Consider the following 26,631-nt stretch of genomic DNA (forward strand, 5'->3'; position numbering starts at 1 on the left):
TTTCTGGCAACCCAGTTGAAGAAAATTGTTGATGCCTACAACCCAACAGACCTGGGGATGAGGAGTTTGGGGTGTGGGAGGGGCTTAGGGCTGGGGTGTGGGAGATGAGGGCTGCGGCATAGGGCTGGGAATGAGGGGTTCAGGGTGTGGGAGGGGGCTCTGGGCTGGGGCAGGGCTCTGAGGTGGGGCTGGGGATGAGGAGTTTGGGGTGCAGGAAGGGGCTTTGTGGGAACTCAGGGCTGGGGCAGGGGATTGGGGCATGGGGTTACCTTGGGTGGCTCCTAGTCAGTGGTGGATCAGAGGCAGGCTTTCTGCCTGTCCTAGCACTGCAGACCACACTGCGCCCCAGAAATGGCCAGCAGCAGGTCTGGCTCCTAAGCGAAGATGTGCAAGTGGCTCTGTGTGACTCTCGTCTGCAGGCACTGCCCTTCCAGCTCCCATTGGCCAGGAACTGGCCAATGGGATTGCAGAGCCGGTGCTTGGGGCGGGGCAGCACCTGGAGCCCTGTGACCCTCCCTCCCCACCTAGGAACCAAACGTGCTGCTGGCCGCTTACAGGGTGCAGCGCAGTGTCAGAACAGGTAGGAACTAGCCTGCCTTAGCCAGGCAGCACCTCTGACGGGACTTTGAATAGTCTGGTTGGTGGTGCTGACCAGAGTCGCCGTGACCCAGTGCCTTACATTCCATGACCCAGTACTGGGTTGTGACCCGTGGTTTGAAAACCACTGTTATAAGGTACAACTAAGATTAGGAAGAATAAATTAGAAAAGGGAAAAATTAGGGTGAATACTGGGGGAAATCTTACTGTCAAGAAGATCCAGCAGCCTTTGGGATAAATTTTACAGGGGAAGTATTGAAAGCACTTCTGGTTAATGTAAAGCCACATCTAAAACGAGTGGATAAAACACTGGTAAATGTAAAAACAGATGTCCAAATGGTTTGTTCCATCTCCGTTTGATAGAATCCTCTCGTCTCTCATTTATTTGTGGTGACAATTGCAATAAGTAGAGCAGATGATTGCACAGCCAGCTGCTACACTGCACATGTGTTGGGCAGAGAGCACAACCATGAAAATTTCCTTTGCAGCAGTAAGTTGCACGTTGTATTAAGAGAGCTTGAAGGAGATTGAGTTGCATTCTGACAACATGCTGAGTTACCACTCTGACACCATCATCTATTATATCAAATTTTCAATTGTTCCTGTCCCATGGACTGCACAAATAATACTACCTTGACCTTTTTATATGCTTTTTATCCAAAGATCAATGGGCCTATGAAGATTATCTAAGCTTCACAACATCTCATGAGAAATGATAGACACTGTAATCACTCCACCCTTCATTGAAAGACATAGAAGAATGCAGCAGTTCATGAAAGGAAGCAAACAATTCTGTAGGCAATGCAGAGAGAATTTAAGTTGGCAAAATGTAATTGTGTAGCTTGGAAGTGAACCAAGACACTACCATTAAGCATTCATTTTCAGAAGCAAAGTGCTATGTGATCTGTAATGATTGCAAAAGGTCAGAAAAAAAATACCACATACTCAATTACCAAGATAACATCCTGCAGCATTTGCATGTTTCTTTTGAGGTCTGCCATCTAAGAATTGAGCTGGCCTGAACCTACTTAGCTTAGGAGAGTGGAGGGAGTTACTTCACAAGGTGGTATGAGTGCAGGCCACTTAACTTAGCATATCAAAAATTATTTAACATCCGGTGCTATAGTATGAGGAAGCATAAGATGTCTTATAGCCTCTCCCAAGGGGATAAAATAACCACTGTCATCTAAGGTGTGGGGCCTGCACAGCCAGTTATTAGTAAAGGTAATGATAATGAGATGAAGATAATGAGCATGTGCAGTATTACACACATTGCCATTGATGGGTTTCCAACAATCTTTGACTGTTATAGTTTCATGAGAGAAACTTGTACCAATCTAGAAGACAAGATTTTATTTAAGCTTTTTGAAATGATGCATGGAAAAACCTGGAGGATGGGATGTGAACAGAAGTATACCAGGTCCTCTTGATAAAAGGACACTGCCCAAGCTAAGCAAAAATCCTGGCATGTGTAACCATCCCAAAACAGCAGTATAATGGAGTTCCTGTTAGGAATGTGCCTACTGTATCACTCTTCCAAAATTGCTTTAGTGATTTGTATAGTTGACAGAAGAATGTATAGGGCTCAGGAAGTTTGGCAAGACGTGCCTTTTTCTTTCCTCCATTTCAGTCCTGCAGTCTGATTTCGGATAATGAGAATGGAAAAGTGGGGGGGATTCAAAATTAGCACAAAGTGACCTACAGGTTTAAAAAGCTTTCTGCCACTCCCCGCTCCCCCCCTTCTGCCACTCCCCCCTTTATAAAAGCACATTCCTCAAAAGGTAGCCAGGACCCTCTTAAGGCATGTGAGCCCCGGATACTGTCCAGTGGTTCTGACTAGTGGTTCTGAATAGCATTATATTCTTCAGTCTATCATGCACAAAGTTAGTGGTTTACATTGGTGCTGGTACAGGATAAGGAGGAGGATGCCAGCAACCATGCTACTTTGGGCTCTGATCTTGTGAGATATATTAAGTTAAATAGTGTTGAACCTGGTCAGGACATTGGTGGGACACCTGTGATGAAAAGCATGCAAAGCAAGGGTACCACAGAAGTATTGGTGATGACCAGCTATTACGTGTGGTGCTCTTCCTCTGGTTCAGCATTGAATGGATGCCTCAGCATGATCTTAGGGAGCACTATGCTGCTGGACGTGACCTTTTGGATGAGAAGTAAACAAAGGTCCTGATCATTCAGATATTCCATAGCACTTTTCATAAGAGTAGAGCTATTGCCCCTGGTGCCCTTCCCTAATTCCAACTTTGATAACATACTACCCAAATTAACCCCATCCCAAATGGTTAAGGTCTCCTTAGTATTTGTTCTGGCTGGGGTTAGAGCTCAATGAGGAGAGTGTATGCTTAATTATGGCAAGCCTCTACAATACAAAAAGAAAAGAGTAAATACCATAGAATGCACTTATGATGAGGTTGTGGCTTACAGCAATCTGGGTATAGTTCAACGGTTCCAGATTTTAGTTCTCCCTCTCCTGCTCTCAACAAAAACTTGGTGTATGGAGCCACCTCCTACCCTTGTATTCCCTGTTTAGATCCCACATGACTGGGCAGGATACTTGGTTGCACCTTTTTATTTCACAGGGAAAGGTGGTAGCAGGAAAGCTTCCTGTTCACGTTGCCAGGAATCTGAGAAATGTCATCATTAGCCTCCCCATCTCCCCTGCCCGAAAATAAAATATCTTCAATCTTCACTGTAAATGGGGCACAATTCCTCAATAATATATTGGGAAAATGCTGGGACTTTCCATCTTGCAAAACAGGTTTCCTTACAAGCAAGTTTTGTTGAATAGGAATATGGGGAGCAAGAGATCACATGTTCGCTCATACTCTTGACAGTGATCAAATTAGGCCATAGTTTCCTGAAACTAGAGGAGTGTGGCTAGCCAGCCTGCCTGCCTCCCTCCCCACCCAAAGGTTAGTTTATGTAGAAAACTCTGAATGCTAAATTACATTGCAGCAAAGAAAATATTAGAGCAGGTTTAATATATCTAATATAATTGTATATTATTATGCAACCCAAATTTAAGAATTAATCCTTCATGGGTCGGACAAAGTTAATGTAAAAACTGTGCTAATACAGTGATAAGGCTGACAGTTAAAACAGACAAGAATTCAGCCTTGATATTAAGTTCAAAAGTTTAAGGGTTGCACTGTAACTCTGTCCCCGTATTATTTCGTACTTTTATTGCCTGACATCAATGTATGTCTTAATATATATGTGTGGTAGTGTGGTAGAATTGAGAGAATATTCTCAATTGACTTTGCTGTTGTTTTTAAAAAAGAATACCCAATTGATTGCACATTGATTAAACATGTTTATTTTAATATATGATCCTTCGAATGATGGGAGGTGTGGAGATCATTTTTATGTCCATAGCCTTGGTCCTATTGAAATGTTTATTTCAATGAGGTTTGCTTTTTAAAATCTGTGTTTAATTCGACATTCAAACAAGTGCACTCTGTTTGTTTCAGCCTCTAATTGTAGAAATCAGTGCACCTCTATTTATTTTCATGTACACTTCTCTAGGTAGATGTTAGCATGTGAATGCAAGTCTAAAGATCACAACTGGAATCTGTTCAAATCATTAAAGAAAAATAATGCCTACTATATCCTCTTTCAAAGAGAACACTTCCTTAAGTGAATTTTCTTCAAACAATTCAAAGGCACTTGATTTCACTGATGTCTCACTTTATTGTATAGTAGAGCTGAAGTAGTAAAGATAAGCCATTTGTGTTAGAATGCCAAAATAAATGTTAAAAACTGTATCCTCTTCACATTTATACTATTCACAGGAGTGGATGGGGTTTTACAAAACTTTTTTTCAAAATTCACTTTTGGGCTGAGAGAAAACTTGAGACATTTTAAACCCAACGGGAACTTTTAGAGAAATATAGAAACATAGGCTTAGAACAGAATGGCCATCTCAGTCTTCCCTATAGTGTTACTGCTGTAGTGCTATGAACGGGGTAATATTTTCCACGTCTTTGATGTTAGCAGCATAGCAAGAACAATGATTTTTGCTAGTTAGTTCCTGTACTATTTTTGATCTGATTCAGAGGAAGCAATTCATCTGCAGTTACACACAGACGTTGTGTGGTGAGTGACAGTAAGGAGGATGATAATTTTAAAAATGAAATAAGATAGAATTAAATTGAGCATATTGGAGAAATGTTCTAGTCTGAAAATTCTATAAAGAGCTATTAAATAACACTTCTAAATTGTGATTTTAAAATAAATACTAAAATTCTTGTCATTTTAACATTTGTCTTTAGACTTTGGTAATGTTATGACTTCCACACCAAATTCTAAGGCTGTGAATGGTAAAGCTGAGAGCAGTGACAGTGGAGCAGAATCGGAAGAGGAAGAGGGTCATGAAGAAGAAGAGGAAAAAGAAATACAATCAAGTGAAAAAGGTGTAGTTTCTTGTCCTAAACTATTATACCTTTTCCAACACAAAGGGCTGTATTGCTCCCCTAAATGGCTGTAAATCTTGAATGTCGTGTGAGATACATCAGTAAATTTATTTTGTTTTATACAAAGTGCACAGAAAAATACATATGAAGAATGGGATCACCTTTCAACCTGAATTACAGGTGGAGGACTAAGGACAACAATCCTAAAACCTGTTTCATACAAGCAGAGCCCTGCATATATAGAGAGCCTCATTAATTTCATTAGGGGTATCTCTGCACATAACAGCTTACAAGATCAGGGCCTAAGGTGTGCTGTGTATGGTTATTCTGTTTTATGTTTAGGACCTGTTTATCTTGTGGGTGGCTGTGAGTGCATGTAGGTGCATGGGATACAACCGCAGAATAAAAAAATCCTCTTTCTTCCTTTTCTTCAACGAAAGATAAAAGGAAAGTTTTTCAGTGAGGATTTTGTGTGTGTTTGTGGGGATTTTAGGAAAATACAGGTCTCATATGAAACCCAAGAAAAACTATGCATTTAGAATTTAGCCGTTTTTTCTATGAGAAAACTAATAATCCTCTTAGTTTTACTAACTGATGAGGGCTACAGTGGATTTGCTACTTTTATTTTTAAAAATACCTGTTTTGCTTGCTATGTAGAATGAAAGTTTAGGATTTTTTTTGCGTTTAAGCTTATTTTATTTAAAGGTGCAGAACTAACCCTGTGAACCTAGCTCCAAGTAAAAATGTAATCTAAATCTGATTCAGACCATATAAGATATACACGGCAGATCAGAAAGTCAACTATCTGGAGAAACGTGTTTTGCACCATAAGTCACATGGCTTTTTATTTGCAAGGTTTCCTTGTTCTTTCACAGACTATAAGACTGTAAAGCAGGACTCAGTAGCAGCTAAGGATTTGGAAAGTATTGTCACTAATGGCGGTTATAAGGACAACTTTATTCCAGAAATGCAGAATGGCATCCAGACTAAATCTGCCCTGAATGGCTTAAATGTGGAGGAAGAAATAAAGAAAGTAGAGCGAAGCCTAGAACTAACGGGAAAAACTAATAACAGTGTTCACCAAGGTATTGTCCTCACATGAGTACATTATTTGCATATTCTCTGAGTAAAGCTTACTTCAGGGATTTGGAGAGCTGCAGCTGGTGCCCTTTAACCACAGAATTTTTAAGAAAGAAAATTAAATGTGATTAAAATTAGAATACAGGTTTATATTCACTTTTTCCCTCAAGATCTGTAACAGAAAAAGAGATGAATCCAGAGACGGGGAGGCCGAAAACTATTTTTACTTACAGAAACTTGATTAGTTTTGTTTTTGTTTTAAAATTTCATATGTTGAAATGCTATTTGAATTTGAACCTAAGAAGTAACAGGATGAAAATCACTGAGATCTATATTATAACTTCCAAAGACTGTGTCTATGAATTCAAATATTTAAATGGCTAACTTAAACTTTACCCTGGAGACAAATCAACAACTTCAGACTGAAATACTACTCTACAATGTGTTTGGGAAAGGGAATGAAGTAAACTACAAAGCATTAAACCCTTTGTTCTAGAACAGTAATGAAATGGTTAATAACTGTAACTGTGGTTCTTCGAGATGTGATGCATACATGTATTCCACTTAGGTGTGTGCGGGCTGGAGCCAGAGAATTTATGTAACTTAACCTGTAGAGGAGTAGCACTTGCACCTTGTGACCATTAGATCCTCCCCTAGCTATATGAGTCGGTGCTGCCCCAAGCCCCACTCAGTTCCTTCACACTGAACATCTGGAGATGAGACTCTGATGGAGGGAGGGTTATAGAATACGCAGAGTAGCGGATTAGTCACTGGGCCAATGGGACCCATGCCCAGGGCCCTGGCCAATTGGAGGACCCCCAGAAAAATGGGCACTCTGACCTGCTCCACCTGCCCGGCACTCCTGCCAGGGAGCAGGGTTGAGGCGCAAGGGCTTGCCCCCGTTCGCTTGCCCACGTGGTGCTCCTGCCAGGGAGTGGGGTTGAGGTGTGGAGGCTTGTCTCCCTGCATGCCCAGTGCTCCAGTTGGGGAGTGGGGTCAGGGCGTGGGAGCTTGTTCCCCTTCACCCACCTGGCACTCTGGAAGCCCCTGCACCCCGACCCCGCTCCACGACAGGAGTGCTGGGTGGGTGGAGTGGGGCAAGCCCCCGTGCCCCAATCCCATTTCCCTTGCAAGAGGGTTGGAGGGACTGCAGGCGGAAGGGGTGGGGAGGGGTCCCCACTTTCTCTGGCCCAGGGCCCTGTAAAAGCTTAATGTACTTCTCAATATTCATCTGCATCACATCTTGGAGAATCATGGTTACAGTTTCTTTAAGTAGATGCAAATTTTTCATGTTTCTTCTTCTGTGAGTAGATGCAACCACATATTCCACTTGGGTGACTCACAAGCAGTATGACCTTTCTTCCTCCTGCCCCAGAGGCAGGGCACAGAGTCTACCTGAACAAGGATTGTAGGACCACCCTTCCGAATGTTGCATCCACCCTGGAAGAATCAGTAATGGCATAACCATTTGTAAACGGATGGATGGATGGATGACCAGGTAGCAGCCCTACAAATGTCCAATATGGAAAAGTCACTGAGGAATGCTATTGACGTTGCTTGTGCTCTCACTGAATAAGCTTGCACCTGCTGAGGGGAAGAAGTTGAAGCTATTTCATATGCAGTCATCTAGAGTTCGTCTGTGAAGAGACTACTTGATACTTCATATGATCTGCATATGACACAAACAGGTGAGGCAAAGCACAAAATAGTTCAGTTCTGTACAGATAGAAGGCTAGACATCACCTGATATCTAATGTATGGAGATGCTGCTCCTCCAGAGGTGAATGCAGCTTAGGAAAGAACAAAGGTAATTATACCGCCTGGCTCAAATGAAATTGAGAAACTATATTAGACAAAAAATTTGGATGTATCGTAAAGTCACCTTGTTTTTGGAGAATTGTGTGTAAGGAGGCCCTGCCATCAGAACCTGCAACTTTCACACTTCCCTTGTGAATGTTATTTCTACCAGGAATGCAGCTTTTTGACACGAGCGGAAAGGGACAAGATGCTAGGAGCTCATCAGTGCCGCTAGGACCATGTTCAGGTCACCCAGAGGAACTGGCTCTTGGACCAGAGAATACAGGCAAAGAAGCTCCATTAAGAATTTTACTACCATGGGATTGGAGCAGACTGATCTCCCCTGAATAGGGGGATAAAATGGCAATATTACTGCCAGATACACTTTCAATGAATAAAGCACAAGTCCCGACAATTGAGGGTGCAGCAGGTACTCCAAGATGTCCTGGATGGAAGCCAGCTTTGGTTGAATTCTGTATGTCAGTGACCACATGGAAAACTGTTTCCATTTTGCCGAATAGACTATAGTGGTAGAGGGCTTCCTACCGTTGAGTAGAACCTGCTGAACAGTTGCTAAACACTGCTCTTCATCCTCATTCTGCCATTCAGCAGCTAGGCTGTGAGATGCAGGGAGCTGAGTATGGGGTGCAACGTGGGCTGTGATTCTGAGTGAGTAGGTTGGGATAAAGAGGAAGGGATGGGAGACTGAACTGACAGCGCAATAAAGTTGGAAAACCAACACTGCCTTGGACATGCCAGGGCAATGAGGATGAGCTTAGTCCTGTCCACCTTCAGCTTTAGGATGACCTGTGGGATGATTGGGATCGAGGGAAAGGCATAGAAGGGAGCTGCTTGCCATCTTAGAGATGGAAGGCTTAGGACAGGGAGCTTGGACTGAGGCCTCCTCAAGAGCCGAACAGGTGACATTTCCTGGTGTCTCTTTTAGCATATAGGTTGATCGTCGGAATGTTTCTGGTTAGGAAGATAGTCTGGAGGATGCTTGTCTTGAGGGACCACGTGACTCGGGGAAAAATTCCTGCTGAGATGGTCTGCAAGATGATTCTGAACTCCAGGCAAGTGGTTGGCTATCGGCATGATACTCTCCTTGATGCAAAACTGCCACATCTTGACTGTGTTCCCTGTGCCAGAGCCGATCCTGCTTCAGGACTGAGCCTGGGTGGGATGACTCTCAAGGCTCCTTGAGGGGAAGGTTCGCCAGTACCTGAACCTGTGGCGGATCACCATCGCAACTACAGACCTGGCCAGCGATCTTGGCTTTGAGCTGGGTAAGGAGTAGGACCTCCATGACTGAGAGTGGCCCATGGATTCCATGAAGGCCACTGTTATGAATAAGGTATTGGTGGCCTGTAGGTGCCAGGCCAGGGCCTCTGTCCCAACCACAAGAGGAGCACCAGTCCTGGTACCCATAGTGTTCTATGAACAGCCCTCGCTCAGGCGATGGAAAGTGGGAGAAGTAAGATCCTGACTCGGATGCCAAGGAGTCCTAGCCTTTGGTGGATTATGGTGGGGTCAGCCCAAAGTGTGCGAGTAGCCGGTCTGACTTTTCTGTAGCCCAGAATAATGAGGGGGCTGGTGCTGATGGTGGAAACAGTAATGCTGGCACTGAGTATGCTTCCATTGTTTCTGGTGCTGGGAGCAATGTTGACCCCGAAGTCAGCATTGGTACCGATGCTAACTGACGGTGGCAAAGTGGAGGGCGGTGACTGCTGCCACAGCAACTTTGGCAGTACCAGCCATGGGGGTACTGAAGAAGTACCTTGGTGCTGAGGAGATCCCTTGTGCGAACTCCGGTACTGGCCCCATTTCCATTGAGTGTGTTAGGGAAACATCGGGGTGCATCGCTGACAGACCCACAGGTTCAGCAGCCTGCCCAGCCAACAGGGCTATAAAGGACACAGCCCTGAAAAAGTTCTGGAGCAAGAGAGAAGTTGGGACAGAAAAGCAGAAGACACTCACTCCTGCCTGATATGCCACCAGCGGGGAAGCAGCTGGTGCTGGCATCACCCTCGTCAGTACTGGACTCAACAGATGCTTGAGGGCCAGAACCTGAGTCAAGATACAGGATTTCTGACCTCCCTGCATGGTGCTGGGGAGTGGCTGGTGCTCCATCCCGTGCACCACCATTCAACCTGTGCCGATCCATGCTCCTTCTGAAGGAGGGAGACTTGTCCTCATGGGACCTGGAGTGGACTTGGACCATCTTATGTGACTTTGTCCTTGGCAAACTCGACGTGGAATGACTCCTATCTCTTCAGAGAGGCGCCAGCTCCAGGATGCAGTGGCAGCATTCTCCAAACTAGACGGCGACCTGTGATCCAACGAGGGGCTCAGTGCCAAAGCAGGTTGCATGGCCTGTTTGAGCAGGTGCTGCTTCAGATGAAGGTTCCTCGCCACTTGAGTCTGCTTCGTGAACAATCTGCAAATTGAACACCACTTGATGTGGGTTTCACCTAGGCACAGCAAGCATCACTGACTCATCACTGGGGATTGCCCACACACACAACAGACCATGTTTAAACCCTGGTGAGGGTATCATGAGGGAACACTAGAACTACAAGTAACACTAAGTCTAATCCTATACTAGGATTACTAATAAACTATATACTACTAGGAAAAGAAGTCACTGAACAGAGGATTTGAGGTTGAAAACATCACAGCCTTGACTTCAGCCACGGGCAGTAAGAAGGAAATGAGGGGGGTGTGGGGGTCAGGGAAGAGCCACCTCATCTAGTCAGGGGAGGAACTATGGCCACGAGAAGCTAGCACCACCCCTCTATGGGTACTGCTGTGTAAAATTCTCCAGCCCCAATGTGAACCCACCTAAGTGGAATACACAGCTGCATCTACTCGAAGAAGCAGCATCCAGTTATTGAGCTTATCTTTTTCTCCTCAATAAAAGTAGTTTTATAACCTGTAACTCCTATTCTTAATCTTTAATCTGTGGTGCAAGATTACCACATTCAAAATGGTGTCACGTGTAGCACACTTGAATATTGTCATTTCCTTATTCTTTGTCAGAATTGGCCTTATTGTATTTATTGTTTGGGTGTGTATCAATTATGTATAGGTGCAAATGAAGACAGTGTTGAAGAGGTCTCAGGAATTCAGCACTTGACAAGTGATTCAGATAGTGAAGTTTTCTGTGATTCTATGGAACAATTTGGACAAGAGGTAAAAAAAAAAAACCCTGAAGTTTCATACTAATGGGTAAATTTTTAAAGTGGAATGTAATGAGTTTCACAACTCCTGTTTATATAAACAGGAACAACAGAAGATGTGCCTGGATTACTTAATGTTCTACTGTGAAAATGTGTGAGCTTCCTTTTTGATTACAAATGAATAATTAAATAAATGTTCTAGTCTTTCCTCACCTAAATTAAATGACCCCCATTTACCATATTATCTGAGTGCCTCACAATACCCTGTGAGGTAGGGAAGCACTATTATCTGAATTTTATAAATGGGGAACTGAGATACAGAGAAACTTGCCCAAGCTCGTACAGTGAGACTGTAGTAGAACAAGAAATTGAACCAGGGTCTTCCAAATTCCAGGCTAGCACCCTAACCACTGCACCACATTCCTCTCTAATTGGTTCTTACGGATCCCACAGGATTCCTTTAATCTTGTTAGAAGCATCACCCAATAGTAAAACTTGCTGGAGGAGGTGGTATGGCAGAACTGTTGCAAGCTTCCTTCTACAGTTATACAGATAACTTTTTGATATGTGGTTTGAGCTTGCTGGGGCTCTTTAAATGAGGTGGGTGGATAACTGGCAAACTATATGGAGAAATCCAAACTTGCATGAAAACACTGACAATTAGAAGTGCTTTGATCATCCTAGTTGAAAACTAAAAAGCTCTTTTGGAGCAATTGGAGGGTATTATCTTGAGGGGGAAAAAAAAAGTATAACTTTTTGCTGTGAAAGATTTACCAAACACTATTGCATAAGCTCTGAAGGTCTGAGGTTTATGAATTGCATCCAGTGAATTTTCAGATGTAGTTGTGGATATGTAAATAGAGGTTGCGTGTAGGTCAGTGGTTCTTAATCTATTTACCATTGTGGATCACATATATGCAGCTCTCTGTGTTATGTGGGCCACATCCACACAATATATATACTACCTATATGGCTCTGAGAATGTCACATGGGCTGCACCTGTGTGCTGATTGGGCTGCGGGTTGAGAACAACTGGTGTAGAGGTAGTGGGTTATTGCATTAACTTTACATTTTTGGAAAAGTTAGATTGCTGGTTTACGCTGTGATGACAGGTTTAGTTGCCTCATTCTGTTCTCCATTTGTGATCCTAGAGCCAGCACTTACTTTGTCTTGAGTGGCAGCTATTTATGGGACACCAAGGACAGGGATAGCATGGGTTTTGGTTGGGAGGATTTAGATGTATTGGTGGATCTGACTGAGCTTCTACAGCATCTTTTTGCTTTGTACCTAGCCTAAACCAAGGCTGTTGTTAACTTGTGCTGTGAAGAGTGGGGAAAGTTCCTGCATTTTTAAAAAAGTGAACTTGAAGAGGAAGTGCTGAATATGGGAAAAGTCTACCTATAAATACTATTTTGGGAATAATGTTCTTCTGATGCATGAGAGGTTATATGGCTAAATCCCAGTAACTAGTGATGAATGGAGTTGCAGGTGGCTAAATTGTATGTATTTTTTTTCCTGGAAGAATTTTTTGTTAAGTCTTTTGTTAACTTGTATTATGCAGCCCCTTTAGGTTTAAGTGTCCTAACCTTGAGATTTAATTTTTTGAAAGCTACACGAACAAACAGTCTCTCAAGCATTTCACATTACATAAAATGTTTTATATTTTGGTCCAGAACATATATATTTCACATACTAATGAAAAAGGCTCTTTAGTTTAAGAGTGGTACATCTGAATTTTATGACTACTTTAAAAAATATATTAACTTCATCATGTTTTCTTTGTCAGTTGTCCCAGGTATATCCTATTTTTATCCTCTCCTCACCCCTTAAGATCATACACATTTTAGTGCGCCATATCATTCTTTAGAAAATCAATAGGTTGAGACACACATTTGCATAGCTAAAATGTTTAACAAATTGTATTTAGTTTGTCCTCAGTATCAATAAGGTTTCTTTTTTAAGGTAATAAAAAGTAGCTGAAGCTTAATTTCAAGTTGATCAACTGTTCCTGTAGGGAAAGTAACATGGGCTATGGGATGAATGGCACCCTGAGTTCAGTTTAAAAAAAATTCCAGCCAATTTTTTTTGGTAATATCACACTGCATTGGCCTTTTTGTTTGGCTCATGTGCTTCTATAGGTCAAAGGGCTCAACTACAGATTAGTGAAACATTCCCCTCAAACTGGACAGGATACGTTACCTGTCTAAAGAGAAATCTGTACAAACTGCCGTGTGAACTTGGGAATGAGTTCGAATCTGGTATTCATTTCTCTGGCCTTTATCGTGGTTTGCCTTTCAGCTGGTGTACATGTGTATAGTCTAAATCCTATACTATTGCAAATTTAGAGAGGATAGTTGATGAAAGGATATTAGCAACGATTGTTTTGTGAAAGGTGTAAGCTGATGGCCAAATACTCCTAAACAGAATGACAGTGTGTGATGGTTGGATCACAGAAACCCCCTTGGGGCTGCCAAGTGATGTACCGAGACTACGTCTGCCCTTGCTTTCCTGCCCTCCCAGCATGGGACTTCAGTTCCCTGCCTGGTTTGAACCAGACCTGCTAGCCTGCTGCAAACCCAGACCCAGGTCTGAACCACGTCCCCTAACAGCTGTAGGCTTAAACTGAAAGCAGCTTAAGAAGTGTTCCTGTCTTTAACGCTCAGATGCCCAACTCCCAATGGGGTCCAAATCCCAAATAAATCCTTTTTACCCTGTATAAAGCTTATACAGGATAAACTCATAAATTGTTCGCCCTCTATAACACTGATAGAGAGAGATGCACAGCTGTTTGCCCCCCCAGGTATTAATACATACTCTGGGTTAAATAATAATTAAAAAGTGATTTTATTAAATACAGAAAGTAGGAAATAAGTGGTTTCAAGTAGTAACAGACAGAACAAAGTGAATTACCAAGCAAAATAAAATGGAACACACAAGTCTATATCTAGTACAGTAGTAAAACTGAATACAGATAAAATCTCACCCTCAGAGATGTTTCAATAAGTTTCTTTCACAGACTGGACGCCTTCCTACTCTGGGCACAATCCTTTCCACTGGTATAGCCCTTGTTCCAGCTCAGGTGGTACCTAGAGAATTTCTCATGATGGCCACCCCATTTGTTCTGTTCCACCCACTTATATGTTTTGCGTAAGGCGGGAATCCTTTGTCCCTCCAGGTTCCCACCCCTTCTTCTCAATGGAAAAGCACCAGGTTGAAGATGGATTCCAATTCAGGTGACATGATCACATGTCACTGTTCATTACCCACTTCCCAGCACACACATATACAGGAAGACTTACAAGTAAAACAGAGCCATCTACAGTCAATTGTCCTGGTTAATGGGAGCCATTAAGATTCTAAACCACCATTAATGGCCCACATTTTGCATAACTACAATAGAACCTCAGAGTTATATTTCATATTTCTAGTTTCAGATACAAGAGTGATACATTTATACAAATAGAATGATGACACTCAATAGATTATAAGCTTTGTAATGATACCTTATAAGAGACCTTTTGCATGAAGCATATTCCAGTTACATTATATTCACACTCATTAGCATAATTTTATAAAATAATAGAGTGCAATGTCACACAGTGCATGTCCTGATGTATCTTCAATTTAATTGCTGCCTATTCAAGCTGGCTCATGTGATTTGCATTCTGACAAGATGGTCAGCCAACTGAAATCAGGGCATTTTTTCATATCAGAATTCCCTAGTCTTAAAAGGAGAACCTGAATAGTGTTCAGTTGGTTTTTTTTTAAACTTAGTTTTTAGTAATTACAAAGATATAATATTTAATAATGTAATATCTAAAAATAACTCCCCTTGCAATTTATAGCTTGAGCAGTGTTTTGAAGATAACTGTTACAATAGTCATCAATTTTTAATAACTAATCCTAACTAAAAGAAGGCACATAGGTTTTGTTTTATTTCCAAATGGAATGTTTTCGAATTATAATAATTCTTACAATTTAATTAGAATGCTTTAAATATTTAAAGTTTTTTACAAATTACAAACGCTCAACCTCAATATCTCTGAGATGCTAGGTAAACAAGTAATCTCCATTTTACAGACAGGTATATCAAGGTAAATTTCCTCTTATTTCTAAAGTAGTCTTTCTAACCTGGAAAGGACATCTAGATAATACTAAAAACATCCTGTAGGGTGATGATTGCTTCTATTGAAAGCAAAACCTTAACAATGGGGAAGCTCAACAAAAAAATTAAAAAGTGGATAGAGGATACTTCATCTTTTATTTGATAACTGTCAGATTTCAACAGAACACATACTTTAAGATTAACTAGATGCTGCTGTTAATTTGTAGCCCTTGGAAATGATTACATCAGCCAAAGGACCTTTACAGCATTCATCCCATTTCTTGGAAGTAGATCATAGTCATCTATTGGAAAATGCTGGTTTTCCTGAGTATGCTCACCCCTCTGAGAATTTTACAGTTGAGGATATAACAGAGGCAGCAGTTGAAGGAAAAGGTGAAGTCAAGTGTGGGGGAGAAGATGGCAAAAGCAGTGATGGAGGCCCTGACAAAGAGAAGAAAGGTGGAGAAAAGGTGGATTTCCATGGAGTCAGAAGAGGGAGAGGTACTGTGTGCATCACTTGTATTTTTCTTACTATACTTCCACATATAGATCAGCTGAGTCATTTGTCAAGATTGAACACTAGGGCAGCAATGCTGTATAACGTTTTCATCCCATCTTTTTCCATAACTGGATAAATAAATATTGCACCCCTAAATTCCAGTGGTAACAATTAACCTTTGCATTAAGAGTACTTTTTATTTTATTCATAATAAGAGTCAGAAAAGAGTGTTCTTGCACTGGATAGTGCTTCAGTCAGCCTCTTGAGCTTAATAGTGGACTGTTCTGGTTTGGCTTACCTGAAATTCCAAGTATCACTTAAAGCACCCTTCTGTTTTATTAGTGTAATCTTTCACCTCCTCTTCAAACCAGATTTATATATGTAGAGAAAGGAGAGTTTCTCTGCAAGTTACGAGGTACATTTTAAGCATCAAAGTATTTTTACTTTTACCGTATCTGAATCGAGCACTTTATTAAAATATTCATTTTTGGTATTGTATTTAATTTGGTCAGTCTTTGGCCATAGCTGTTTGCCTTATACTAATACAATGTCTAAATAACTAAGATATGAGGCAGTCATTTAGTAGTCAAAATCTTCAATATATGAGAGACTGCCCCGACACCTCTTACTACCCGTGTTGATTTTTAATAATATTGAGAACTATGATATGGAAGTAGCACTCTTTTTTCCTCCTTAAAAACTTGTATTTCTACACAATCAAATATCTGCCATTGGTTTAAATGTGGCCAATGTTAAAGTCAGTTTGTTCATCGGAAACTTGGAAGAATGTCTATGAATGATAATTACAGGTTTTTAGAAAACACTGTGAAATGAGCAAATGATCCGATATGTGAAAATTCCTTTTTGAGGTTTGGTGCTAGTATAATAGAGTCATGTTTTATTTAAAAAAAACAAACAAACAAACCACACTCACACAACTCGTTTTTTCCAACTGGCACTACAGACTATCATTAGCAGAGATTTTTAAGAAGAATCCTAACACAATCTCTAGATTGAAAAACTAGAATGGACAGGGTATGTGATTATTTATCCAACCCCCTTTCTTGATAGCTACTTCCTAACAGAACCTCAATAGACTAAGCACAAAAAATTTAAAGAGAAAATTAAGTTTGACACAAATGTCTCTTTTTTTTTTTTTTTTTTTCCCCCCCCATCCCATTTCTGCCTTCCTCACTGTCCCAAAGTGTCCTCTACATTCCATTTGGATACATGAAAGACCTCCCTAGTTTTTTCCTCACCTACCCTTCATGACAGGACAGGCCTCACTGTCTCTGTTAAACTGGGCAGAGGGATCACTGCTTAGCTTAGGGAACGTTGCTGAAACCTGTATGCAGTTTTCATACCCAGCATTGTACTGTATGGTTTCTTTGTACACTAGTCTGCAAATCATGGAAGCATGAATATAAGTCATCAGGATGACTGTAAATGTGTTAATCCTTATCTCGCTCCATCCCAAGATTTGTTAAACTTAGTATTGGAAGCAGTAAAGGCTGTAGCACTGAGCGATTAAACGAGAGGAGTCATGTTATGTGGGAGGACAGTGAATAACCCTAGATTTGCAGATGATATTGACCAAGGAGAATTTATCAAGAATAACTGACAAGGTAAATGGGGAGAGCAGAAAATTCAAATTGAAGATAAGCATGGAGAAGACAAACTATGGAAATTGGAAGATAAGAAGAGGTAAAGATCAAAATCGGAGACAAAGAACTAGAAAAGTGGAAACATTTGTGTATCTTGGAGGACTAGTATCAGAGAATGGAAATCACGAAGATGCCATGAAAAGAAGAATCAGATTAGCCACTACTGCATTTAGAAAATTCTGCAAGATCTGGAAGGCTAAAGACATTTAGATAAAAATGATATGACCGCATATATGAGGCAGTTGTCATGCCGATACCACTGTATCGGTCAGAATGTTGGAGTATGAGGAAAGTCGATGAACATAATGAACTGGCTGAGAGGAATACTGTATGTGTCAAGACTGCAGAAAAAAAAAATGAAGTGATAAGAAAACAACTCAGGCAAGAAATAACTGTTACGGAAAATTCAAGAAAGACCACTGTGGTCTTAGATATGTCAAGAATAGACCAGGAAAGGATACCAGATGTGGTGATACATACCCGAATGCAAGGAACTAGAAATAGAAGAAGAGTAAGGAGGCATTGGCTAGACAAGGTGAAGAATGACATAGAATAAAAAGGTTTAAAGATAAAGCCATGAGGCTGGTAAAAGACGAAGTGGTTGAAAGATTTTTTTTTGGCCTCCTCATAGCTGTTGAGCTGACTATGGGAATCCAAGAAGATCCTGCAAATGACATTTATAGTTATAGACCCTTTACTATAGCATCACAAATACTTCTGTAATAACATCCTGCTTCTTTTCTACAATAATTTAGAATTAAATAGAGGATACAAGTATTACCCTTGGTTGGGGAAGTGGGAAATGATAAAGCAGTATAACCAAGCATTTTCAGTAGAGGCAATAGCTTCTCCCTGTTTTGTTTTTTTTCCTCAAAAACCTAGGGCATAGGATGCAGCCTCTGGGTGATGGTACTCAAGGTGGACAGATGGGCAGTGGAGGGGATGGAGAACGCTGGGGGTCAGACAGGGCACCGTGGGGCAGCCTCAACGAACAAATTGCAGTAGTGCTCATGAGGTTACAAGAAGACATGCAGAACGTCCTTCAGAGACTGAATACGCTGGAGGCACTGACAGCCTCCCAGGTAAAAATTTGTCCAGATTATCTATTTTTTCCTGGAAAGTTATATTTAAAGAAATGTTGCTTAACTAGTTGTGCCTTGAAAAGTTCTCTCAAGGGGATATTTTGGATAATTTCTATGCTTTTTAAGATAAGAAAGCAAGAATTAGGTCTATAATCTAAGTTATTAGACATTTTCAAATCTTTTATTTTGCAACTGTGAAGTCTAGTTGTATCTAGTCTCAACCATAATAGTTTGTGTCACTTCTACACATTAAGTCAACTATATTAGTTGGTCCTTCCATTGCAAGTCAGTGCATTCCTACAGAAATTTGTATTAATTTCCATCTGAGGTCAGAGAGTACCATTTTGATATTTACTAGCTTTGGTTTGTATTTAAAGGCAAGATCTGTGATGCTACAGTCAAATTTACAAACTGCCTCATCTGCTAAGGTAAGATTTTTTTTCATATTTGTAAAAGGCAATGTTTGGAACAAGATTAAATGGCTTTAGATATCTTACATGTTTCAAATTTTGCCTGGCCCTTGAACTAGAAGGAGTAAAATTGAGGTCTTATAATCCAGGCTCTGAAGAAATGATTTAATAAATCACTTTTAAAATGAAGTGTAAACTATTTCCTTCTGCTATGCGAGTTTCTAGTTTTTTGCACTTTGACCCAGTAGTATTTAAAGTGTGTTTGTGTACTAGCATCTAATGTACTGGTACAAATTTCTGATCACAATTTGTATTTTGTTTTGCTTAGGGACCATCATGGTGGCCCTTTGATATTTCTCCTGGCACTTTAGCCTTTGCTGTTGTATGGCCCTTTGTTGCTCAGTGGTTGGTGCATGTATACTTTCAAAGAAGGCGAAGGTGAAGATTTATTTGTATACTTTTACTCAACAGACCGTGTGCTTGTATATTTGTTTTCATTTGTTAGGGATGAGCACAAAGATTTTGCATTTATAAACAATGATGAGCATATTCTTACATTGCATGAGGCTTGTATAACATGACTAGAGGACATGGGCGGTGTCAAAACATTAAGCAGATTGATACCTAGTGCCCCTAAAGAATCCTACATTTCTTTGAGCTTTCACTATTCAGGATGTAACCTGCTGAAAGTTCCACTTTAAGTATCAGTGAAACTCCCAATGCTAAGGAAGGGGTGCTCAACCTAACCATGTACCAGAGTCTTTGGAAGAGACTGGAATAGGAAGATATGGGATCTTGCTCCCAAAGAGGAACAGAATGGATGTTCAGCAAGAAATTCAAAATTAGCCACCATAGCTTCTCCCTTGCAGTAGGCAATTTAAGGGCATTTTCAGGAAGTGACCTATATGGCTTTACTCCCCTGCAAATTTCTTCATCATAGGAAAGTATTTGCTAAGTTGACTGCATGGGCAATGTGAACTTAAAGCCGATCCGTTTGGGGAGCACAAAGGTGGCTGGGATTTTGAAAGGGATTTTTTTTACTTTTGGTTGGTGGAAACGTGAGGGGGGGTGCACGCGCTTGCTTACTGGTGAGCTATGTGGTAATAGAGGAGAAAAGGTGCTGCTATTGTGCCTCATATTATTTTTGTATTTTGTTTTAATTTAATGGAGAGATTTCCTAGAGTGTCAGATTCTTTTAAGGTATAGTTACAGCCTAATATAATAAATGTATGGATTATGATTTAAAAAAAACCTGCTTACGTTTTTTATTTAAAAAGCACCCAGGCTGACTACCAGTAAACGAAGATAAACTTTTGACCCGTAGCACCTGGGCACCATTCTTAAACCTGATCATCTTTTTCTGTTTAATATACAAATGTATACTGTGAAGAAATATATGGTATATGCTAAAAGAATAAAGGGAGGATATTATACCTAATTTCAAGTAATTGTGGGGTTTAATGTGTGATTAGTTTCATAATGTTAATTGCTTATATTCACAACATGTCTGTAAGTAAAAAGTCCTCACATAAGTTTTAAGTGGCTCTACTATGATCTTTTTTTTTTTTTTCTTCAAAAGCTAAGGAAGTGGGGTTAAACTAATTACATGTTTGGTTCCTTTTAGAAAACTGATCTGAGAACTTAATTTTTGATTTCGCTTAAAGACTACTAGGACTGGGAGAGCCTGGAGAGAGAAGGGAATCAGAATTCACATGAGAACCTCAGGATCTGCGATGGCTAAATCTTCCTTCGATTGTAGTAATTTTTTGCACTACATGTGAGCTAACTACTTAAGGACTAACATTACTGATACTTGAATGATCCACTGCTCCTAGATTACAAGTAAAATAAATAATTATCCCATCCTTAAACCACATGAACATTAAATTATTAATTATGCTTTTGGAATGGATTTCTGGCTGGGCATTCTGTAGAGATGACTGATCTTATGGCAATTAATAATGAGGGGGATGTCATCTTTGTAAAAAGAAAACCCCCTGTATTTATGGAATAGAAAATTGTAAAAAGTCACTTTAACATGAGGATGATTTTGCAATTGCAGTAACTCAGATTTCTTTCACGTTACATACTGTGAGATAGAAGTAGTGACTGGGAAGACAGTACAAGTCCTGTGCGTATATTATATGGTGGCTGAAAGGCTGTATGTAGTAATGTGTCTCTGAAGGGCTTAACTGCTCTGTTTTGCTGCTAGACAGATGTGGGGTACATTTCTTTGTGCATCAGCCATGGGTGGAATCAAATATTTGACTCTGAATAATCCTGCCATTTATTGCACTTCCATATGTACCCACTTCCCAAACCGCTTTAATCTTAGCAGCCAAGCATCTTGCATGTTAGAGACGTAGTAGTAACATGGGATAGATTATAGAGCAGTGTGTGCTGAAAAGAAGCTACAGAGGGAAGCTGCACTGAATAATACTTTAAATTCATGTCTTTCTTTACTGCTAACCGGTTTCATTTTAATTGAGACATGAAGTTTATGCACATAGTGCTTTAAAATACAAGATGAAAACTAGCTACACCCAATATTTGTAAGATTTTACAAAGTTTAGTCCAGTGTAAGCTATTATTTTATGTAGTAGTCAATTTAAAGGCTAGATGAATTAATCTAGCCTCAACATCTATGTGGCCTTTTCCCACCCCAAAACCTACTTGAGAGAAAACATCTGTTTCCATATTTTCCTTGTATGCTTCCACTGCATCCAAATATTTTCCAAAATATTTATCCTAATTTTGATGCTGATTTTCCTTTCCAGTGGTATTTATTCATACATAGGCATTTTATTGATCAGTATAAACGTGAATATATTAGTCTTGTGAAGTTTGCTTGGTCAAAGTATGCTTTGCAGTTTGATTTTAAAATATGTATCTAAGTTACATAGCCTAGATCTATGAGAAGGTGAGCAGTATATTAAGATATTTTCTGTACAAAGTAAGAAATCAGACCTAGATAGTAAAACGGTTGCTTTGCATTTGCAATGAAGAGAAGAAAAATTCCATATGCCATAACCTACATTTAAGACCTGAATCTTCAAAACTACACTGTTTATGCTGTCTCATTCTTTAGTCAGAGTGATACATTATGAATAATTCATGGGAAATGTCTTTTGGATAAGACATGCTTTCTGCCCTGTAAAGTCTTTTATTTTCAGTTTTGGAAAGCACTTTTCATATAAGTTCTACTGTATAAAACAGATGTAATTATAGGATTTAATGTTTCTACCTTGTCTTCAAATACTTTTAAAAAAAGATTTTTCTCCCTCTTCTGATCTTCATCTTTGATGTAAAACTGAGTTACTAAATAAAGAGTGACAAGAGAACATCTCTGATAGCATGTCTTTATAAGCAGCTGTTTTGGTGTAACATATAAACAAACCTAGCATGACTGGAGATGCTGAAAGCTTAAATTTGAATTAAACTAATCCTACAATAGAAATTTTGCTATGGTTGAGATCTAGGCCTCTATGAAGCTATTCTGCCTGTACTTTAGTTGATTGTCATATTGTGGACAGTGAAAGAATTACGATTACTGAGCAAGGAGGGTCTGCATTAAAGCCTAATTATGCTACCATATTTTTTCAAAAATGTGTGTGACTGCACCCTCAGTTACTGCAACTATTGGTGCAAATGACCACACCCATTGTACTCTGCTTGCATCTCCCTGGCTCTTAGTACATGCACAAAGTAACTCAGTTCATCTTTTTTTAAAAAGGCCTTAACAAATGTAGAAACATTCCTCATGCAGAATATCTGCTTTACTACTGCATCACTTTGTACTCAGTACATAAGTGTCTACCAAGCCTCCCACCATGCCATTTCATGGAAAGAAATAAGTTCCTGTAAGATTTAATACAAAGTGAAACTATTATTCCATTGGTGCTGCTTCCCTGTGATCTTGCAGCCTTAGCAGCCTAAATAGATATCCCACACTAGATATGCCTGTAGAGCTCACTGAGGGTCTAAGTGACTGGGTTAAAGTGAGAGTCTGAGACTGGACCTCCCTACCCAACAAGCAGCTATAATGAGGAACCACAAGGCACATCATAGATCATTTTCTTGCCTCTTTCCAACTCATCTGCAGTGTTTTCTTTTCCATAAAGACCTGTAACAGACTTCTTTCTGCTGCTTCACAGGGCCAGAGATATTGGTTTACAAGACAAATGACAGAAGGGCATCATAGCCTTAACTCCTGAAAGCCTCTCTAAATGAATCAGTGGTTGGGTGCATTGAGTATGCTACTCCAACTGGTGCTGTCTAAATCTTAGCTGCTGGCAGCCAGAGTTGGGTTAGGGATAGTGAAGGTTGTTTTCCATTTATTTACTTAATTTCATCGCAGTAACTACAAAGTCATGTAGAGGTGTGATACTTACAGCATAGATTGCATTGTAGGAGCCAAATCAAGAGATGGCTCCTAGGAACAGTGACAGCTTGCATACTGATGTCAGGGAAGGAGACAGTTGCAGTGGGAAGAGGTCAGCAGAAGATGATTAGAAATACGAACAAGCCTGAGTTTGTCTCCTTCCTTAGACTGAAGGAGAACACCAAACCCAGATCCTGTGACCAGGAGATTAGCCTGCTATCTCAGAAAGGTAGTCACAGAAGGCAAAAGACTTGGAGACCCTATAATCAAGGCAGCAGCAGTAGTTTTTCTCTCTCCTGTCCAGAGCAGAAGGCAGAAAATAAATGAAAGCCTAGGCACAACTAGCTGTATAGAATGGGCTCATAGAGGCGAAGGGGGGGGTGCCACATGATTGGCCAATGGCCCACTGCCTACAAGTGAAGAGGGCAGAAAAATATTAAAAATAAACTAGTATTGCATGGGGCAGAGTAATTTATGAAAGTATTTGAAGAATGTCTTATCACTTAGATAAAACATTACAAATTGATTCTTCCTCCTCAATGACATTACTGACCCTCTCTGTTCTTTCTAAGTAGTTATTTAAATCTGGGGGGAGAGAAGAGGTTGGAGGTGGAAGTAAAGCATGCAGCAACAAACAACTTCTCTCAACTATGTACCCTATATAAAATGTTCACAGACTGGTCCTTCACTTGAATTCCAGCATAGTACTTGCTTATTAGCACATGTAAATGATGTACCCTCTGAGAACTTTAAAAAGTTTATTTTTATTATACAGCTTGCAAAAAAGTTTATGGGAGGGGAAGCATCAAAATGAAAGCTAAGGTTGTATGTAGAAGAGGTATTTATCAAAAATACCTTACTATGTAACAAATCAGTAAAGTGTAGTACTAGCTGGAAGGTCACACAATTTCATAAAGGACAGGTTCCAGGTTCAATAGAAAACAGCGTAGAATGTTTTGTTTTACCAAACTGGGTAAATTTAGCCCATGAGCAGTCAGAGTTTGAACAAACATCAGCTGCTTAAAAGATTCCACTGAGCTCATTTGTAAGTGATGGTAAGCGAGTTCCAGAACTGACTAGAGGCACAGGAGTGGTTCTAATAGTTGTGTCGGGGGTTTCAAGGTTACTAAAGCCTGAGCTTAATCAGCAAAAAGATAGTCAACATTCCAAAGCTTCTTGGCCCCAACCGTCTGTGCCATGTATAGATGAAAAGTTTCTCAGTCTGATTAGTAGTAATAGCAGTGACTTTGGCTCTAGCGCTAAGTGGCTGAGAGCATGGCCCTTTAAATACAGAGATTTCAGTGAACTTGACATTTCTTGATCTTTTTAGTCTAGCACCTCTTAACCCTCAGTCCAGTTGACATGAACTAGGATGACTTTGAGGTCAGGCAGTAGCTTTGGAATTATGTCTAGATTAACAAACAAATATGGAGTGCATGGAAACCTAGGGGCCACAAAAGAAACTGCTGGCCTATCAACTTCACAACCGATCACAGAGGCAACATTCCCCAGCTTCCAGGGACCAAAAGCCTGTTCTAATGCACTCATTATGATTGAGGTAACTAGTTAAGGGAAGATTAAATTTGTCCAAGGCCTCCGACCCTCTTATTTTATGCTTCCATCATGTGAAAATTGGAGTTGTTAAATGGGTAACAACGAATCTTTGAAACAATACATGATAAAAGGATAAAGCTAAAATAGTTTTGAAGAAAGCATTTGCTCGGTCAGCTTGCTTAGTCAATATGTAGTCTTAATTCCATGATGTCTGCATAGTAACACAAAAAAACAAGGTATTCATTATAATTAGATGAGAATTTCATATTCTGCTGTACAGACCAAGAAAAATGACCCTGTGCAGCAATGTTTTATAAGGAATGCATGCCATTCATATTAATACACTCTGCTCTGACTTGTCTACAAAACTTACATACAGTGTAATAAAAAAATCCCATTTCTGTCATTTTGACTTGCAAGACTTTATTATGGTAAAATATATAAACATCTAAACTGGGTTCCTTGAGAGTTTTTGAAACAGAATGGATAGATACTATGGTTCTTGTTTATACATGTTTTACAGTGGTTTGATTTCTAGTTTTATATTAATGCATTAGATTATGTAAAAATGATTAAACACTTCAAATAGTTCTGTAGTTCATGATACACATTGTAATTAATTTGAAAAATCTTTAAATAAAAGCTCATATCAATTTGTGATCCTTTATAAATTAGGCAATCTTGGTATTTTGTTAAATATTTTCTTGATGAATATAAGCTGGTACATTCAACAGAACATCCTAACAAAACCAAAACTGTCACTAGCAGCATGAACTAATTATGCTAAAAGATAGTTACAGCCTATTTCAATTTCTGTTAATAGCAGAATACTAAAAACTTGGCAAACTGTTCAAGTTGAACACCAAAACTAATAGACTTTTATGGAAAGAGGATATAGTGCACCATAAAGCTGTATTTCTCATTAAAAGACTAGTTTTCTAACTCCTAACTTCTGCAAAACAAAACTAATCCCATGACATTTTCAGATGCTGTACTTCGTCTCAGGTTAAGATTTTTTTTGGAGAGTTTGGGATATTTGGATATAAATGCTACATTTCTCTTACAATAAAGGACCTGTTATGATCTGCAGCTTTATCTCACTGACAGAAATAGTCCTTGTTAATAATGTGCAGTAATAAATACCTCTTATAGCCAACATTTAGAAAACAGTCACCATTTAAAGTGCTGCTACATGCACAAACTAGATTCAGTGGTCTGCAAGTATGCAGAAATTGGGAGACATTTCAGTCAATGTGACGAACTATAGTGTGGCTTCTGACATCCCAACATTCCAGGGTGTTCATCATACCATGTTTTCACAAGTCCCCAGTAAATTACAATGCAAACATGTCGTGACAATTCTGATTTTGTGACATTTTGCAACTGTTTGATCTCTTGTGCAGCTTCTGGGACAAAACATAGGCTGATTCTTCTCTCTCATACCCTTCTTGGCTATTTGGATCAGGAAATCTGGCAACTCTGGATTAGTTCACGCTCCATTCACTAGCCTTGTGTGCCAGGAAGCATAGGAAATGAATGGTCATCAATCCACTTGCTTCGTCTGAAATGTCAATGCAATGCCCTGAAAAGCCACATGACGACTGCAATCATAGTGATCAATTCTGGGATACAGCAGCTGGATTACACCATAGTACAGCATGAACCTTCCGTCCCACCCCCACTGCAGCAGGCACTGAAGTAGGAAACTAAAAACCTTGCAATTAATTGAATGAAATTGTAAGCACTAAAAGACAGACAAATTTTGTTTAATGGTGATTCCCATCTAAGATAAAGGAAAACAGTTTTAACAGAAACAAAAATCAGGCATCATCAGAAACAATTTCCACAATGCA

The 26,631-nt window shown here is 39.9% G+C and overlaps 1 protein-coding gene across 10 annotated transcripts in view; it reads left to right on the forward strand.

The window, feature by feature from the left end:
• The window catches only part of ACBD5 (acyl-CoA binding domain containing 5), a 54,120-nt gene extending 28,671 nt beyond the window's left edge, over positions 1–25,449 (forward strand). For 6 of the 10 annotated variants that reach the window (XM_043509493.1, XM_043509496.1, XM_043509500.1 and 3 more), the window contains 8 exons: positions 4,887–5,027; positions 5,903–6,112; positions 10,993–11,097; positions 15,414–15,689; positions 18,234–18,433; positions 18,811–18,861; positions 19,172–19,281; positions 20,468–25,449. In XM_043509493.1, coding sequence (XP_043365428.1) covers positions 4,887–5,027; positions 5,903–6,112; positions 10,993–11,097; positions 15,414–15,689; positions 18,234–18,433; positions 18,811–18,861; positions 19,172–19,281; positions 20,468–20,480 — 1,106 coding nt within the window. In that variant the 3' untranslated portion in view covers positions 20,481–25,449. Of the gene's footprint in view, positions 1–4,886; positions 5,028–5,902; positions 6,113–10,992; positions 11,098–15,413; positions 15,690–18,233; positions 18,434–18,810; positions 18,862–19,171; positions 19,286–20,467 lie in introns of those variants that run through there. The other 4 variants (XM_038388574.2, XM_038388572.2, XM_043509495.1 and 1 more) reach the window with 2 other exon arrangements.
• Positions 25,450–26,631: the final 1,182 nt, after the last annotated feature.

Source organism: Dermochelys coriacea, chromosome 2 (genome assembly GCF_009764565.3).
Source record: "Dermochelys coriacea isolate rDerCor1 chromosome 2, rDerCor1.pri.v4, whole genome shotgun sequence".
In the NCBI taxonomy this organism is placed as follows: domain Eukaryota; kingdom Metazoa; phylum Chordata; order Testudines; family Dermochelyidae; genus Dermochelys; species Dermochelys coriacea.